The sequence below is a fragment of the Schistocerca americana genome, chromosome 7, assembly GCF_021461395.2.
Source record: "Schistocerca americana isolate TAMUIC-IGC-003095 chromosome 7, iqSchAmer2.1, whole genome shotgun sequence".
Taxonomy (NCBI): Eukaryota; Metazoa; Arthropoda; class Insecta; order Orthoptera; family Acrididae; genus Schistocerca; species Schistocerca americana.
This window is the reverse complement of record NC_060125.1, coordinates 154,884,110-154,903,415: the sequence shown is the minus strand read 5'-3', so window position 1 is coordinate 154,903,415 and position 19,306 is coordinate 154,884,110. Positions and strand designations below refer to the sequence as shown.

General features: G+C 43.6%; 1 protein-coding gene across 2 annotated transcripts in view; it reads left to right on the top strand.

Annotated features, from left to right (window-relative positions):
* LOC124622155 (semaphorin-2A-like) overlaps positions 1–19,306 on the top strand; it is a 1,077,868-nt gene that overhangs the window by 476,690 nt on the left and 581,872 nt on the right. For both annotated transcript variants that reach the window (XM_047147795.1, XM_047147796.1), the window contains one exon: positions 2,219–2,325. In XM_047147795.1, coding sequence (XP_047003751.1) covers positions 2,235–2,325 — 91 coding nt within the window. In that variant the 5' untranslated portion in view covers positions 2,219–2,234. The remainder of the gene's footprint in view (positions 1–2,218; positions 2,326–19,306) is intronic.

Below are 19,306 nucleotides of genomic sequence, written 5' to 3'. Positions count from 1 at the left end.
CTTTTTATATCCTCTCTACTTCGCCCATCATCAGTTATTTTGCTCCCCAAATAGCAGAACTCGTTTACTACTTTAAGTGTCTCATATCCTCGTTTTGCTTTTGTTGATGTTCATCTTATATCCTCAAGACAGTGTCCATTCCGTTCAACTGCTCTTCCAAATCCTTTGCTGTCTCTGAGAGAGTTACAATGTCATCGGCGAACCTCAAAATTTTTATTTCTTCTCCATGGATTTTAATACCTACTCCGAATTTTTCTTTTGTTTCCTTCACTGCTTGCTCAATATACAGATTGAATAACATCGGGGAGAGGCTACAACCCTGTCTCACTCCCTTCCCGACCTCTGCTTCCCTTTCATTCCCTCGACTCTTATAGCTGCCATCTGGTTTCTGTACAAATTGTAAATAGGCTTTCGCTCCCTGTATTTTGCCAATGCCACCTTCAAAATTTGAAAGAGAGTATTCCAGACAGCATTATCAAAAACGTTCTCTAAGTCTACAAATGCTAGAAACGTAGGTTTGCCTTTCCTTAATCTATCTTCTAAGATAAGTCGTGGGGTCAGTATTGCCTCACGTGTTCCAATATTTCTCCGGAATCCAAACTGATCTTATCCGAGGTCGGCTTTTACCAGTTTTTCCATTCGTCTGTGAAGAATTCGTGTTAGTATTTTGCAGCTGTGACTTATTAAACTGATAGTTCGGTAATTTTCACATCTGTCAGCACCTTCTTTCTTTGGGATTGGAATTATTATATTCTTCTTGAAGTCTGAGGGTATTTCGCCTCTCATATATCTTGCTCACCAGCTGGTAGAGTTTCGTCAGGGCTGGCTCTCCCAAGGCTGTCAGTAGTTCTACTCCCGGGGCCATATGATTATACTTTTGTTAATACACGTTGGTCTGGTACAGAGTCAAGTACTTTTTGGAAGACAAGACAAATGGCATCCACACTATTAGCTTGGCCCGCGGCTTTAAGGTCATGTGAGAAAAGTGCATGTTAGGTATCGCCCATGCGTTCTTATTCATCTCAGATCGGCATTTACACCTAAATGTCTCGACTATTTGTTGGATATATTCAAGTCCGTCTTCCGTTATAGTTTTTCTCTTGTAGGTCATCTTTTCGTACAATGGAGGTTACTCCCCGATGTCGCAACACATGTATCCGGTAAAATCTTCTAGTCAGTGTTATCCACATACTGCACGCCGATTTGCGGAGAACCATGTCCGTTTTTATCGTATCAGTGGGCTTAATTTCCAGCATCCTTCTGTAACTTCACATCTCACATGCTTTTCCATCAATCGCTTAGCTGAATCCTATTCTCGAGCCTAGTATTCTTAGAACGCTCTTTCCCAAATTAAGTCCTGTATTTGCTACAAGTAGATTTCTACTAGTGAGGAATGCTCTTCTTTCCTGTGCGATTCTGCTTCTTCCATCCTCCTTCAATCGTCTGTCATGCTTTATTTTGCTTCCAAGACAGAAGCATTCCTTCACAACTTCATTGCTAAGTTTACTGTTGATCTCATTTCCATTACTCTTCATTACGTCTGTCTTTCTTTGGGTTACTCTCAGTTCATAGCGTGTGCTTGCTCATAACACTTTACTTCTGCAGGTCCTGCAATTCTGCCTCAGCAGATGGCAATGTCATGAGCGAATCGTATCGTTGATATTTCTTCACCCTGAATTTTTAAGCCACTCCTGAATCTTTCTTTTATTTCCGTAATTGATTCTTCGATGTAGAGTTTAGATAACAGAGTAGCAAGCATGTATTCTCTATTTAATACTTTTTTTATTACGAGCATTTCTCTATTTTATTCTCATTGTTCTCTCTTGGTTCTTTCTATACAGTTTATTACCCTCCTTATGCTTCTAGCTATTTTCCTAAGGAATTCAAGCATTTGGTATCATTTTAAGTTGCCGAATGCTTTTTGTAGGACGGTATATTCTATGAAGGTGTGCTGAATTTCCTTATATCTTGCGTCTGTTGTAATGCACAACATAAGAGTGAGAGATAAGGAAGTGACACGATCTTCAAATTTATTCTACATGCGAACGGTAAAATTCCGGACATGAGTTCGTCACCAAAACCCATGGAAACCTATCGGCGTAATGGTGAAATAACTTGTGTTTTCGAATTATCATTTGATTTTCGTTTGTCAAAGTACTCGTCACATTTAAAGTATGAAATATTATGTTGCCTCATCGCTTCGTTTTTATGTGTGCAGGACTGCGGCAGATACGATGGCTTCGTACCTGGCGATATGCCTCCTGCTGGCAGTATCAGCTGGTTGCGTGTGTTCGAGCAGCCTGCTTCGTTCCTCCAGCGAAGAAGGTGAGTACCGCGGCCAGTGGACGCGATGGCAAGGTGGAAGCAATGTGTCCATAATTTTTTAAAGAGTGAAACCTTTCCTTTACAATGTTAATAGCACTGTGCAATACTGGTGACATCTAAAGTGTATGTGAAGATGATCACCAGTGCCCTTCTCCTAAGTAACATCGTATGAACGTTGAAGTGAAGTGTACAAGGTAAATATATTTCAGCTGTTACTCAGAATCAGAAAAGGTCATTATTTTCGCCTTGCGTTTCTTATTACTGCAGTATTTTCCTACACATAATCCAGTTCTGGTCCATGAACTTTAAACGAATCAGTTCCCAGAGTATCTAGAGTTTTAAAACTTACACGAGAAACTGGACTTCTTGTTGGAGAAGCTGGGCAACTAGTTTGTCAATCGTCGTTTTTCTTACCTTTGTAGTATTATAGCTTCAATAGTTAGCCTCGGTCGTACTTGAAACATGGCTGGTAAGGTGTAAGAGTGGGTTAGTCAATAAGTCAGTTTACTCTTTTTTGCTTAAACCAGTTAATTCCTGGTGTAACGCTATTACTTTTTGGTCTCACCCTTCCATTAGATAGAATAACCGATCACATCTAACTATAGGTTGAAATCAAACTAATTTTATGTACCGCATAAATTTCCACAACTTTAAGTATTGCATACAGAGGGATTACATTAAATTAATATACAACCAACATGTTGGAAAGGGTATAGTATAACGTAACAACGAAGACACGGATCAAACTGATGACTTCTTGTAGTTAAGGCAGTTGACGACGCCATCTGGGCGAACATAAAAAGAAGTATATACAAGAATGCAATGGCCAGGAGTGCTTCGGGTAAACCTACAGGTAGCATTCGACGTCGCTGAATGTAAGTTACTAGGAGAAATAGGAAATAAAATCGATCTACGATAGACTGGAGTGAAAGACATAATTATGACTGTAATTAAAACTAAATCGAAGTGGCCGGAACATGTAGCCAGGTAAATGTATTGGATGGACTATTGGAGGTTTGACACTATAGCACGAGCTGAAAAAGGACCAAAACAATCGCGTAATGGCACGTGCGTAGATGACAGCAGAATTTATGCAGGGGAAACATGGATGCAAAGTATGGCAAAGTTTAGTGGAGGCTTTTATCCAACAGTGGATGTCACATGACCGATAACGATCTAAATTATCAAGTACCAGTTACCTCTTGTTCTTTTAGTGATCTGCAGTCTGAGACTGCTTGGATGTAGCTTTCCAATCTACTCTGTCCTGTTCAAACCTGTTTTTACTGTTGTCGGGTGTCCAGCCGGGTGCAGTTGTTTCGGCAACACGATATTTCGAGAGCGAACTTTGGCATCATCTTCAGATGATGCCTGAAGAATGAGCGTCTTTGCTACATCCACCTCCTTTGCATCCTTATCGCCGAGTGTAAAAGAGGCGGGATGTAGGAAAAACGCTCATTCTACAGGTATCACCTGAAGATGTGTGGAAGGTTCACAGCCGAAATATTGTGTTGCGGGTTGAGTTGGATTGTTTGGGGAAGGAGACCAGACAGCGAGGTCGTCGGTCTCATCGGATTAGGGAAGGACGGGGAAGGAAGTCGGCCGTGCCCTTTGAAAGGAACCATGCCGGCATTTGCCTGGAACGATTTCGGGAAATCACGGAAAACCTAAATCAGGATGGTCGGACGCGGGATTGAACCGTCGTCCTCCCGAATGCGAGTCCAGTGCTTGTGTTACGAAAATGACTGCACCCGCCTGGGCACCCGACAACAGTACAAACAGTTTACTCGTCGGCAAAGCCCAAGATCACATATGTTTTCAAGCTTCTTATTCTCTTATATCTGCTACAGCCTACATCCATATGAATCCACCGGTTAAAAAAAATCAACTCTTGGTGTCCCCATAATGTTTTCAACGCCCCCCCCCCCCCCCCCCCCCGTCCCGCACCACCAGCACAAACACATTTCTCCTCACAATCAAAACAACTACTCCTTCATGCTTCGTGTTACGTCCTATCAATACGTACTTTCTTTTGGTGAAATTGTGTCATAAATTTCTAATTTCCTCCAAATGAAGTACCAGTTCTTAGTAACCCGACCTACCCACTTAACATTCAGCATTCTTATGCAGCATCTTCTTTCAGAAACTTCTATTCTCTTCTTGTCTGAACTGTTTGTCGCCCACATTTCACATCCGTGCAAGGTTACACTCCAGACGAATACCGTGAGTAAAGGCTTCGAAGTTAATCGATTTCTCTCTTTCAGAAACGCATTTCTTGCTATTGCTAGTCGGCGTTTTGTATTCCCCCCCCCCGCACTACTTCGTCCGTCGTGAAACCGATGAATTTTTTTTAGCGTCCCATTTTCCCATCTAATTCCCTCGACGTCGGTACATTTAATTCAACTACTTTGCATTATCCTTGTTTTACTTTCCTGATATTCATAAAGTACCTTTCTTCCAAATTCACTAAAATAATAACCTAACAAAATACGGAATATATGCAACATGTTTAGTTTCCCTTCCAAGTGCAAAGGATAATAAATTTATCTTCAACCCGCCCTTGAGCAGGAAACACAAATTTATCCGGGAGAGTGACATGTGAAACTAAAGTCATCTCTGCTGTTCTTCGTCATCTGCGACTTAAGTTAACCTTGAATGTCATTGAGTCTCTCAACAGTCTGCCTAATGACCGCAAATACTATGGTTTCGACGCTGACTTCCGTAAGTCTTTCACGTCAGCCCTTCCTTCTCTCAGCTCCTATAGCTGCCAAGTATATTTCACAGCAACGATATTTGTCACCAGTTAGTAAATCATTTGAGATTTGAGTGACAACTTTTTTTTTCCTTTTTTTAAAAAAACCCATCACCACATACATTAGTGGGTCTTAAAGATCTACTGTACCTTCAATGATATTTAACAGCATTTACTAATTCTAAGTTTTAACTTTCTTACATGCTACAGGATGTGAGATACTAGTTACTCTATGGGTAAGAACTATAGTCTCTTTACACTTTGGTTTACGTAAGCAGAGATGTTCGAGAGTCTTCTACCCCCCCCCCCCCCTCCCCTCCCAATCCCAATCCGTACCATGCTGCTCCTCAACCCGCCTTTGTGCTTAAGATGTCTTACTCAACTGCCTCACCACTCACAACAGCTACAGTGACACTAATGCACGTACACAACATACAGAGGGCGATTCCTTTTACAGATTTCCAGCGCTTTCAGAGGGTTACCAGGAGCTCATGTTCGGAAATGTACTGTTTGGATATAAGTTAAGATTGAAGATCAGATCACTTTCAAATCTCCCGGTTCTTGCTACACATACAAAAGGAGCGTAAGGTGCCGGCATCATATGGCGCCACATACCAATTTCGTCCGCCTACAACAATTGCTGTGAGAAACTGGTAGGTCCACAACTAGACGGATTGACAGTGGTTCTTCATAGGCGCGCCACACTCACAACTTTTGAAGAGGACGTCCTTCGTCACGCAGAAGAGAGCCCGACGGCGGGTACCTGAAACATTTCCCATGATGGGGGCTCTTCCATACAGCACAGGTCAGTGCTCATTTTTCTGCTGCGGGCCTATCATAAAGCGGGAGATCTGAAAGTGATCTGATCTTCTAACTTATTTATATCCAAACGATATATTTTCGGACAAAAGTTCACTATCAGAACTTTATCTCCCAAGTCTCCTCTACATCCCTAGAAGCCTGTGACAGGAAACGCGTAACACCCTGTATACACAATACACATAGTTTTAATTTTAGCGTGGCTCAATGGAAAACATAGTTCCAGAAATAAATTAAAATGGTTCAAATCCCCGAGCCAACAAATGTTCTTGGTAGATTCTGCATGATTGTCAGGGAAAAGTGGAACTGCTTAAGCCCTTCCCTTTTATTCCAAACCTCTACCGGTTCGTCTGCTATTGTCCGAAAAGAACCACGACTCTTTAAGAGGCTGGATGTAAAACAGTCCGCTCTATTCCTTGGAGTGCAGAATGAGATAAATGTAGCTCAACTCAGGTAAGTTTCTTATTTATGCCTGGGACAGTGGACGACACTGTCTTAGCAATAAATTATAATTTGGTCAAATCTCACAGTTCGGAGCAAGGGTGACGGGAGTCTTCCCTTGGTCACCAGGCAAATCGACTCGCAAATGTTCCCGCCTGGGGCTCTGTCTACTCCACTCCCAGCCACCTGAAATAGTGTGGCTGAAGGTAACAATGTTCCGCAACAGAAAAAGGAAGATTAGCCTTTAACGTCCCAAAGAACCAACCAGGCGTTTGCTGAGATCTTTTAAAGAAATCCGAGGAAGGTTTGAACCGTCGTCCTCCCGAACGCGAATCGAGTGTTGTATACATTGCGCATGAGTGGGTAACGAAAGACTTGGAAATGAAACGGCATAGGCACCCTGCACATGTCGGGCAAATCATCGGCTTTACTCTGTACGCATAAACAAATAGACGCCCGCTGACTAGGATTTTTTTTTAATTTTGTGTGTGTGTGTGTGGGGGGGGGGGGGGGGGGGGCTGTTCCAGGTGTAAATAGTTCCTATTCTCCTTTTTTAACCAAGATTTGTCGGAGGTTTTCTTTGGTTGTGAGGCATCCTCTGGTATATAGCTAAGTCGCTGACAATACAATGGGCTATGATATTCTAACAGCCCACAAAGAATGAACGCTTATAATGATAATACGCAATACCAACATACATCTATAATTCTTGACCGGGATAACGGATAACAATATCCCACAAACACTTAAAAAGTACGTAAGCCTGCAAACTTTCGTGACAGTTGCCATTGGTGGCAAAATTTATTAAGCCAAGTCATATTCCCGTTCAAACTAGTACTAGTTCAATGCTGGACTTTTCGACCCATCAACTACGATTTAATTCGTAATGTGCTCAGCCACCTAAGGACACCAGTGGATTCCTGAAGAAGATCCTAAGAGAAGGACTCAAGCGTCCAGTACTGAAGAAATTTGAAAAGAATGTTTTGCGGCCTAACGACTCAACATATTTTACTACCGAATTAAAACACTTGCAATCCCCGGTTCTGACCATGGTATTCGAGGGTTTTTTCCTCGGTTACCAGGCGAATGTTGGAAATGGGAACCCCTACCATATATTTCGAGACAACAACAACTCTGCATCATTCCTTATTTGCTGGGATATTACTGCAAAGAAGTGAGTTCTAAAACTTCTCACCCTGCTGGAATGAAAGTGGCGGAAGAGAACTTCAGATGGATGCACATACATATCCTTCTCAGTATGTAGTTTATTCTAATAAACACTGGATGTATGAGATGGGCCAATAAAAAAACGCAGACACAAGTCCAAAGAGTCATACGTCGTATACATGAAAAGATTCCTGAAAATAATTGCATTCATACGTGTTATTAGTCGAAATTACAAACTGTATCAAACATTTTAATTAATTTGATTGTTTGAATTGTACTCTGAATGCAGAACGAAATCCATTCTCATTATGGTGAGCACCTATGATCACACGGCTGCGCCGTGTTTGCATATAATGAAATGTTTCGACGTTGCGGTCTGCTTTATGTGAAACGCGAGTTTATTTTCCGATATTCAAATATTTATAAAATCACTGCTGCGGTTTAGAGTCTGTGGCTTTATGTAACAATTTTTGTCTTGTTATATTTATTCTGAGAGTTTCATAATTTTTCATCTTATAAATTATAGCGTGCCAGACTTGACAACTCGTTAATTTACCTAATATCATATTTAAAATCTCAATACTACTGAAAATTACGTTGAAGGTGTTAGTATTTATGAAAACGTTGTTCTAAGTCATTGCATTGCTATTGGTCTAGTGTACTGACCTGCTGGAGCCTTTAAACAGCGATGTACTTGCTTACGAATCTAGCGCGGTAAAATAGTTGGAAAGTCAAATACATAATCACGAGAAAGAGTATGGAAGAAATACTCTGACGCTGCTACGACAGTGGTCAAACCGTATCAGGCAACGGAGAAAAGACGTCTTTTGGATACAAAGAACTATAACGTGATATAGATTCAGTATGCGATCTATGTTCAGAAATGAGACTGAACAAAAGCATCAGTTCCTACGTAAGATCGAATACCAGTCACGATCTGAATTTATAAAATACATATGTGTTTCGGACTATCTGTCCGTCCTCCGTCATAAACAATCTTAAGTTGGGTGTACGTAATTTATACTTATATTCAAATAAAATTTGCTTCTGTTGAAAATTATGAGGCTGATGGGTTATTCATCGATGGCTGTTCTTTATTTTCTGGATCTGCGCATCCATGGTTCGTCGAAATTCAGTTCCCTGATGTGCCATTCTTCGTTATACATTGTATGTCACCTATAACAATCTCCAGGAATGTATTCCCATTGCACTGCTGTGATGGTCAACACAGACGCATTCTCGTATGTTCTCTGGCTTCTGCGCATGTTGTTTCTAACGTTGTGCTATGTTACGTTATACGCAATTCGAAACACGCTTTATACAGTAGTGACATTCGAAAAAAGAGTCACTGAAACAGGCACACAAGTAATTTAAGTATTATTCCCATGCCACGTACAGCTTGAAAACTGTATGTTAAAAGTCTTGTCTAAACTCCGGCCTGACCACATCCACCCGAAATCTGTACAACTGTACAGGAGGACTCTTTTGACATTTAAAATCAACCGAAGCGACATACATGACTCTAAGACAAGTAATTTAATATAAGACACGTGGGGGTCGCAAATGTCGGGAAATACCCTAACACTGAATGACAAATGTTAAACACGTGACGTCACCAGATGACGTACCTCGCCGCAAGTCCAGGAGTTGTGCTTTTCGAGTCTCCCCTCGACGATACGCGCCAGTGCTACACATCACTCTGCTACACTACCCTGTTTTCGTTCCTGCATTATCCGAAGTGATACGGTAGTGCTCGTGGCAGTGGTAATAAAAAACTACGGTGAATCGGTATAAATTTGGCGAGATTGCAGACATACATCTATGTTATGGTGCAGCTAATTTCAATGTACAAGGCTTGGAACTTAAATAGTGGCAACACTGCTGTGGAGACACTATGCAATGGAATCTGCTATTGTCGCAGATGGCACACATTGTTGACATACCTGAACAACGAAGTTGGATCAAGATTGAATGTGCCAGAGGTCGTACAGCACGACAGTGTCATCAGGGTCTTCAAAAGGTGTGTAGGGAGTCGGCATTGCCGTGCAGAACAGTGGCACATTGGGTAAAAGCCTTCAACGAAGGTCGGCAAACTGTGGCAAACATTCATCGGGCAGGTCGTCCTAGCGTTTCTGAAGAAGATGTGCATGCTGTTGCCGCGTTAGTGGCCAGTGATCAAAGCCATACGATTCGTGAGCTCGCCCACGAAACCATATTAGCTCATACGACCGTGCTTCACATCCTGAAGGAACGCCTGGGCATGCGAAAAATTGCATCACGATGGGTTCCGCGTGACTCGACGGAAATGCAGAAATGAATGCGTTACAACGTTGCTCAGACGCACTTGGGGCGCTATGAGCGCGAAGGAGAGGCTTTCTTACACCGTATGGTACCACTAGATGAGACATAGGCCAACTCGTACGAGCCAAAACTGAAACGCCGATCCAACGAATGGCGTCATTATCGGTCGCCGCGAAAATCGAAAGTGCGTCAGTTATGGCGATTCTCGTGTACGACCGTGATGGTGTTATCCTAACGCATTACGTTCCTCCACGGCAGACCGTCAGCGCACAGCATTACTGTTCGTTTTTGGGGCAAACCCTGCGACGAGTTTTGCGTAGGAAGAGGCGACACTTTCTGCGCAACCCACCCATCTTTTGCATGACAATGCTCGGGCGCATACAGCTGCTGTGTTTGGTCAATGGGTCTGGGAAGTACTGTACCATCCACCATACTCCCCGGACTCAAGTCCTTGTGACTTTGATTTGATTCCGAAGATGAAGGAACCACTTCGTGGCATTCGCTTCAGAATTGTTCCAGAGATTCGACAGGCATTAGACCGTTCCATTCGCACCATCAACAGAACAGGCTCTGCTAACGGTATACTACGTCTTCCACATCGGTGGCAACGGGTTCTACACAACGCTGGTGACTACTTTGAAGGACAGTAAAAGGTGCAAACATGTAAAACTTTTGTATCGGTTGTGAGTGAATAGTTGCCACTACTTAAGTACCAACACTCTTATTTCTCGCAATACGTATTTACTCAGAAAGTCTCCCACAGAGTGTATTATCTTTTCATGCATCGTTTTCTGCTGTGGCTCATCAAATGCGTGAAACAGGGACCCTACTCGTAAGTAAACACTGAACGCAAAAAGTTTGTTGAGGGAATTTTACACATTTGCTGGACATGCTGTATTCTGAAGTCGAGATCGATTATCATATAAGATCTAACGAATGAAATGATTTCTACTTTGTTTCTATTTGCGAGCAGTACAGGCGAAATACCCTCAGACTTCAAGAAGAATATAATAATTCCAATCCCAAAGAGAGCAGGTGTTGACAGATGTGAAAATTACCGAACTATCAGTTTAATAAGTCACAGCTGCAAAATACTAAAACGAATTCTTTACAGACGAATGGAAAAACTAGTGGAAGCCAACCTCGGGGAAGATCAGTTTGGATTCCGTAGAAACACTGGAACACGTGAGGCAATACTGACCTTACGACTTATCTTAGAAGAAAGATTAAGGAAAGGCAAACCTACGTTTCTAGCATTTGTAGACTTAGAGAAAGCTTTTGACAATGTTGACTGGAATACTCTCTTTCAAATTCTAAAGGTGGCAGGGGTAAAATACAGGGAGCGAAAGGCTATTTACAATTTGTACAGAAACCAGATGGCAGTTATAAGAGTCGAGGGGTATGAAAGGGAAGCAGTGGTTGGGAAGGGAGTAAGACAGGGTTGTAGCCTCTCCCCGATGTTGTTCAATCTGTATATTGAGCAAGCAGTAAAGGAAACAAAAGAAAAATTCGGAGTAGGTATTAAAATGCATGGAGAAGAAATAAAAACTTTGAGGTTCGCTGATGACATTGTAATTCTGTCAGAGACAGCAAAGGACTTGGAAGAGCAGTTGAATGGAATGGACAGTGTCTTGAAAGGAGGATATAAGATGAACATCAACAAAAGCAAAACGAAGATAATGGAATGTAGTCGAATTATGTCGGGTGATGCTGGGGGAATTAGATTAGGAAATGAGACACTTAAAGTAGTAAAGGAGTTTTGCTATTTGGGGAGCAAAATAACTGATGATTGTCGAAGTAGAGAGGATATAAAATGTATACTGGCAATGGCAAGGAAAGCTTTTCTGAAGAAGAAACATTTGTTAACATCGAGTATAGATTTAAGTGTCAGGAAGTCATTTCTGAAAGCATTTGTATGGAGTGTAGCCATGTATGGAAGTGAAACATGGACGATAAATAGTTTGGACAAGAAGAGAATAGAAGCATTCGAAATGTGGTGCTACAGAAGAATGCTGAAGATTAGATGGGTAGATCACATAACTAATGAGGAAGTATTGAATGGGATTGGGGAGAAGAGAAGTTTGTGGCACAACTTGACCAGAAGACGGGATCGGTTGGTAGGACATGTTCTGAGGCATCAAGGGATCACCAATTTAGTATTGGAGGGCAGCGTGGAGGGTAAAAATCGTAGAGGGAGACCAAGAGATGAATACACTAAGCAGATTCAGAAGGATGTAGATTGCAGTACGTACTGGGAGATGAAGAAGCTTGCACAGGATAGAGTAGCATGGAGAGCTGCATCAAACCAGTCTCAGGACTGAAGACCACAACAACAACAACAACCGTATCACATCGGATAATGCAGGAACGAAAACATCATGTCGCAGTGGAGCGATGATTAGCACTGTCCCCACCTGCAATGATGGGTCGGCAAGCCCAATCACAGCATGTGCGGCGAGGTCACCTGCGGCCCCCTTTGCCTTGTATTAAATACGTATCTCAGCGTCACCTGCGTCGGTTCGGCGGTTTTTAAACGTTAATGAGAGCCCCCTTATACAAAGGCAATTCGTCATTTAATGTTTTTATGAAAAATTACGAAAAGTGCTTGGTCGATTCACTTGAAATTTTTACACGGCGCTTTAACAAGCATTCGGACGAACACTGGCTATGCATGTTTTAGTATACATAATACATAAGTATACACATAATATACAAATCTAAAATCTTGCAGCCGGCCGATGTGACCGAGCGGTTCTAGACGCTTCAGTCTGGAACCGAGCGACCGCTACGGTCGCATGTTTGAATCCTGATCGGGCATGGGTATGTGTGATGTCCTTAGGTTAGTTAGGTTTAAGTAGTTCCAAGTTCTAGGGGAATGATGGACTCAGATGTTAAGTCCCATAGTGCTCAGAGCCATTTGAACCATTTTTGAAAGTCTTCATTTCAATAGTCTCGAAAAGTTCTTGTCCGTCTTGCTTTAAATATTTGCACACTACTTTCATAAACATTCGGACAGACATAGGCAATATATGTATAATACGAAACGTTGTTTAACATTATTGTCAGAAATCTCGAAAAGTTCTTCGCCGATTTACTTCATATTTTACATAAAATGTGAGTAGGCATATAATTTATAATTGGGAAACATTTCTGGCAAAAATCCCATTTACTTCAATTATATACACCAAGAAACGAGAATGAGCAGTTTTTTTGTTAAAATCGACTGCGAGAAAGAAAATGTTGCGCTATGCTGCACTATGAAAATTTGCGGCTTGTTTTGTTTCTCACGTGTAACACATAAAGCCAATTGTTTCTTACATATATCTTTTTTCTCGTTACATATAATTTTAAACACGAATAGTATACATTACAAACTGCTTCTGGTTTTCATCTTCTCTTTTACTGAAAAGAAGGACGTTGTATTTACAGCTAATGGGCTTATGATTAGAATTCCACAACAGAATCTGAATCTTCGTCTGAGACTTTGTAATCCTACCCATTCGCAGATTAAACCCCGGAGAAATATTGTCACTGAAGCTACTATACTCGTAGATTCAGCAGCCACAGAGGTCTCTCTCACACCTCATATACCAGTGATTCCAACGGCCTTACCCATTCAGCTACTTCAGTTCCCAGTCAAGGTTTCGTCTCCGTAACAATACACAAGGTGCGAGGTCAGAGACTGAGAAGTAGAGATGGACTAAAGGGGCGGGGGGGGGGGGGGGGAGGGGGGGTGTAGGAAATGGACATAGAGAAAGGGAAGGAGACATGGGAGAGGGACCAGGAGGAAATGGACAGAGTTAAGCGGGAGAAGGTGATGCATAAGAAGAAAAGAGAGGAGGAAAACAGATGATGGACAAACAGAGAGGGGATGAGGAGATGGACAGAGAGGGGGGAAGCACTTTAGGATGTATATCCAGTTGCTATACATATTTAGCAATTCCAAAGTATTGCTGCGCTCGCAAGTCACTGAAAAAGAGTACAGTTATGGAGATAGATGTCAGATTGATAAATTACGTACTTCCAAGAGGCGGTGTTGCCATAATGTAGCCTAAATCAGAAGACGTACTATCGAGTGCACAGAAAATTAGTCACTCGCAGGAGACATCACCCAATGCCGTGTAACAAAACCCCTTCCCCCCCCCCCCCCCCCCCCCCCCCCCGCTCAGCCTCCCTTCCCTTCTTGCTCTGCTAACTGTCTCAGTTCAGCGAGGAAATGAGGAAATGTATTTAGGTATGCCATATGTGCTGAATCACTCACTGTTGATTAGATCTCGTAGTGCTTCCAAAGTAGGGGGATGTTGATTGCTACGTTTCATACGGTGTTCAAAATAGTCAGAAGCATGTGCTATGGGATCGAGCGACTAGTCGCGCTGCGAGAGGGTACCTGAATGTCCGTGAGACAAGGAACATAAACATATTTATCCGTTAACACGGCTGTGGAAGACGGAATGAACACGGCACACTCATTATCGCGATGTAGAAGGAAGGGCAGCTTCCAGTTACCAAGAGTTTTGAAATAAACATTCTGGTTCATATTCACATAACCAGACTACATAGACCAAGTAATGGTACAAAAGACAAAGCTAAAACATTACAGAATCACCTCCAGTCTCAGTGGCTGCTGTCACACACTACGGAACAAAGATCTTCGGTGCAGTGGAAGTCTTGTATAATACGAAAAGAGACAAATAGAGAATAAAACTGTACGTCTCCAGTCAGTTACTGTCCCGATCGTGTGTTGTTCAGACCATCGAAGACGTGAAACCTAATATACCGCTGTAGGCAATACCCTTTTTTAGGCAGACTACGCCGAATGTCCATTGCAGACAGTTCCGTTCGCATTGCTCGTTCTCGTCCATATGCAGATTGCTTTGCATAGCAATACCTGCCGGGTGTGAAAACAATAGTCGTCGACAAGGCGTGAATTCGTCCCGGGTCCCTATTGGTTAGGATATTTTTACGACCACTGTTCTTACGCCGTGACACATGACAGCGCCATTGCCTGTATACTTGTTGGGCTGTCCGCGCTGAACCAACCAAACGGACACTTTACTCGCTGTGCGATCATGCTCACTTGCAAACACAATGGCTCCTTTGTACCAATCTGTCTCGACTCCGAGTCGATTCCAAACAACCAACTGGCAGGCACACTCCACTATGACTTAAACTATCTGATCAAAAGCATCCGGAGACGTCAGTATGGGGTGTGCCCACCCTTCGCCTTTATGACTTTTTGATATCCGGTGGCGAAACTTTCAGTGAAGTGTATGAATGTTTGTGGATGAACGGCAGCCCATTCTTCCTCAAGAGACGAAATCAGAGAAGACGATGTTGAAGACTCAGGCCTGTAGCGAAATCGACATACTAACTCATCCCAAAGGGCTTCCATTTGGTTCAGGCCAGGACTACGAAAGCTCAGTGTATTTCAGGAATTGACCACTGCCTCACAAAGGCCTGCTTTATGACAGAGTGCATTCTCATCCTGACAAATAAACCATTGTCTCCGAACTGTTCGTATACCGTACGCAGTACACATTACTGTAAAATACAGGGTGTAAATTAAGTCCGGGAACCCTTCAATTCTTTATTGCACAAGAACTAAACATTGTACAGATGTCATACATATTCCGTTTTGAAGAAAAAGTCTAAAATTTTTTTTGCAAACATTCGATTTGTGAACCATGAGTGACCCGGCAGGCGTCAATAAGGTAATCGAATTCTTGCCATACCCGTCCCAGCATGGCATCGTCGATTGTGGCAGTCGCTTCCTGTACTCTCTCCCTTACCTCTGCTACATCACGTGGTAGAGGCGGTACACACATCAGATCTGTAATGTGTCCCCACAGAAAAAAGTCACACGGACTGAGATCAGGTGATCGGGGGGAGGGGGGGGCATAGAAATGCAGATGATAAACGAGTATTCATTGGACAAATATATTATACTAGAATTGACATGTGATTACATTTTCACGCAATTTGTGTGCATAGGTCCTGAGAAATCACTACCCAGAACAACCACCTGTGGCCGTAATAACGTCCTTGATACGCCTGGGCATTGAGGCAAACAGAGCTTGGATGGCGTGTACTGGTACAGCTGCCCATGCAGCTTCAACACGATACCACAGTCCATCAAGAGTAGTAGTGACTGGCGTATTGTGACCAGCCAGTTGCTCGGACACCATTGACCAGACGTTGTCAATTGGTGAGAGATCTGGAGGATGTGCTGGCCAGGGCAGCAGTCGAACATTTTCTGTATCCAGAAAGGCCCGTACAGGACCTGCAACAAGCGGTCGTGCATTATCCTGCTGAAATGTAGGCTTTTGCAGGGATCGAATGAAGGGTAGATCCACGGGTCGTAACACATCTGAAATGTAACGTCCAAAGTGCCATCAATGCGAACAAGAGGTGAGGTGAGGTTTAGCCAATGGCACCCCATACGATCACGTCGGGTGATACGCCAGTATGGCGGTGACGAATACACCCTTCCAATGTGCGTTCACCGTGATGTCGCCAAACACGGCTGCGACCATCATGATAGTGTAAACAGAACCTGGATTCATCCGAAAAAATGACGTTTTGCCTTTCGTGCACCCAGGTTCGTCGTTGAGTACACCATCGAAGGCGCTCCTGTCTGTGATGTAGCGTCAGGGGTAACCGCAGCCATGGTCTCCCAGCTGATAGTCCATGCTGCTGCAAACGTCGTCGAACTGTTCGTGCAGATGGTTGTTGTCTTGCAAACGTCCCCATCTGTTGACTCAGGGATCGACACGTGGATGCACGATCCGTTACAGCCATGTGGATAAAATGCCTGTCATCTCGGCTGCTAGTGATACGAGGCCGTCGGGATCCAGCACGACGTTCCGTATTACCCTCCTGAACTCACCGATTCCATATTCTGCTAACAGTCATTGGATCTCGACCAACGCGAGCAGCAATGTCGCGATACGATAAACCGCAATCGCGATAGGCTACAATCCGACCTTTACCAAAGTCGGAAACGCGATGGTACGCATTTCTCCTCCTTACACGAGGCATCACAACAACGTTTCACCAAGCAGCGCCCGTCAACTGCTGTTTGTGTATGAGGAAACGGTTGGAAACTTTCCTCATTTCATCAGGTTGTAGGTGTCGCCACCGGCGCCAACCCTGTGTGAATGCCCTAAAAAGCTGATCATTTGCATATCACAGCATCTTCTTCCTGCCGGTTAAATTTCGCGTCTGTAGCACGTCATCTTCGTGGTGTAGCAATTTTAATGGCCAGTAGCGTAATTGAAAGTGTTCTGTATCTTGATATCCTTCCTGTTTTAGCGTTTACTGAAGGACAATAAGGGAAGACGTGCTAACCCCCAGAAACAGCGCCGTACCGTTAAACAACCTTCTCCATACCTCACTGCTGACACATCACATGACGGCAGGTAACTATCTCCAGGTATTCGCCAAACCCATACCTTTCCATTCGATTGCCACAGGGTATAGAGTGATTGAAGACCCCAAATCATCCGTTTCCAGTCTTCCGCTGTCCAGTGGCGTCGCGTTTTACAACACTTCAGTCGGGGTAAGTCTCTCGTCCCCAGCTTGCTAGTCTGTTTCCCATCCGCATTTGTGAGGCAGTTAGTGTCTGTCTGTCGTTCGGAGCAGCAGCTGAAACATGTTTTGATCTGGTAGTTGGTGGTTGGATCGATCGGTTGGTCGGTCGCGGGCTGAGACGCGGGATGACTTGTCCGTCTTGGGCGTCGGCCCGTGTGAGGTCGCCGCGTGAGTCCAGTGGGCCGCGCCGTATAGCGAGGGGTAGTGACTTCGCTGTCGACACGTGAGAAACAGGAGTCAACCCACGACATCGGTCTGGCCGGTGCAAGCTGCGACGCCGTGGTGTAACTGGTTCTCTGAGCGGTTCTGGGACCCTTCAGTTACCATCTTGTGGAGCTTGGCTCGGTCCTTTCCTGGTGCGGCGATGTCGTTTTGCCAGTGGGCGTGTTTCCTCTGCATGGTTGGGTCCGAGCCAGTATTTCCGCCGTCTTGTGTGTGGAAGTGAGTGAGAGATGCACTAGCAGTGCAGTCCGACGGAGCAGCAGTCGCGGACGGAGCAGCAGGCAGTCAGTCGGTTGGTGCCGACCAAGAAAGACGGGAGATCGGCTCGCCTTCCTGCGTCCGTTGGTGAGGCTGGCAGCGGACGGTTCGTGAGAGCGATTTGGAGGTGCTGCGCCAGGTCTTCCCCAGAAATCGCAGTTATTTGAAGTTATGTGATTGGTGATATGTTGTGTGATTTACTCGTGTTAAATTTTACTTGTTTTCTTGGTCAGTCTCTCGTCCCCAGCTTGCTCGTCTGTCTCTAGTCCACATTTGTTAGGCAGTTAGTGTTTATCTGTCGTTCGGAGCTGCCTCTGTCATGTTTGTCGGATTCGGTGTGTTAGCGAATTTATTGCTTGAAGTGTAACGGCCGAATTCCTGAAATACGTTTTTATCTTGAGAGGCGGTATATGTTTACTGTAGAGCATGTTTGGCCAACCTTGTATAATTTTATGTAGGATTGCATTTCGTGGGCTTTTATTTATATGATCATTTTAGTATACAAAGTGGCCACCCTTCCACCGTAAGACGTTTCTTAGAAGTTAAAATGAAGTTGCACCTTCGGTGGCAAGTTAATCTTTTAATTTTAGTGCTTTGTACCATTTCCATCCCTCCTATGGGGTGCATAGTTTGTGTGCTTATGTCAATTTTTAAAACTTTTACTTTAAGGTAATCTGGTGTGTTGCAGCATTTGCACTTGTTTAGTCTTTCAGAGGTTGTTGTGAGCGGTCGTGACTACGGCAAGGTTCTCAGCCCGAAAGCTCATACAATCAAAAATTTGTTTCTTTCTGCCTCTGAATAAATTGTAACTTGATATTTAGAGGGTGTTTTCTGTTTATAATTTTAAATCTGTTTCTTTTTCTTTTTTTTTTTAAAAAAAAGGGACTTTTAGGAATAAAATTCCCATTTGTTAAAAGCAATTTCATTTTGATTTCATCAGTAACTCCCAGGCAACTACTTCCACGACCACATATAGTGATAAAATGTGTTTATGTTCTTGATGAATTCCTAGTAAATAAAGTAAATTCTTAAGAAAAAGTTTGGAAAGTAAAATTCACGGTTCAGTATGACTTGGTTAGATTTGGAAGGATTGTAGTGACCCTGTCTGCTGTTACTGCCTCTCTATCTTAACACCATCTACTGCTGTCCAGAGCGACCAGAGCCTTCTTTTAAGACTGTGACTGATATTTTCCCGGCAAGCGTACCTGCCTCCAAGGAGCCTCATTCTGCAGTTGGCACTGCGCAGCGCAGCCGCTCTGCCGCGACCCGCATTAAAATGCCTAATCCCGACGCCGCGCCGGTACCTGCTCCGCTAGAGCGGCGGTCCCGCAAGACGGCGGCGGTAATGCAGCCGCAGGCACTCCGGCCGACGCGCCGTGAGAGCGTATCGGATTTCCTGCCGCACGTACACGCGGCCACACGCACACCGACACG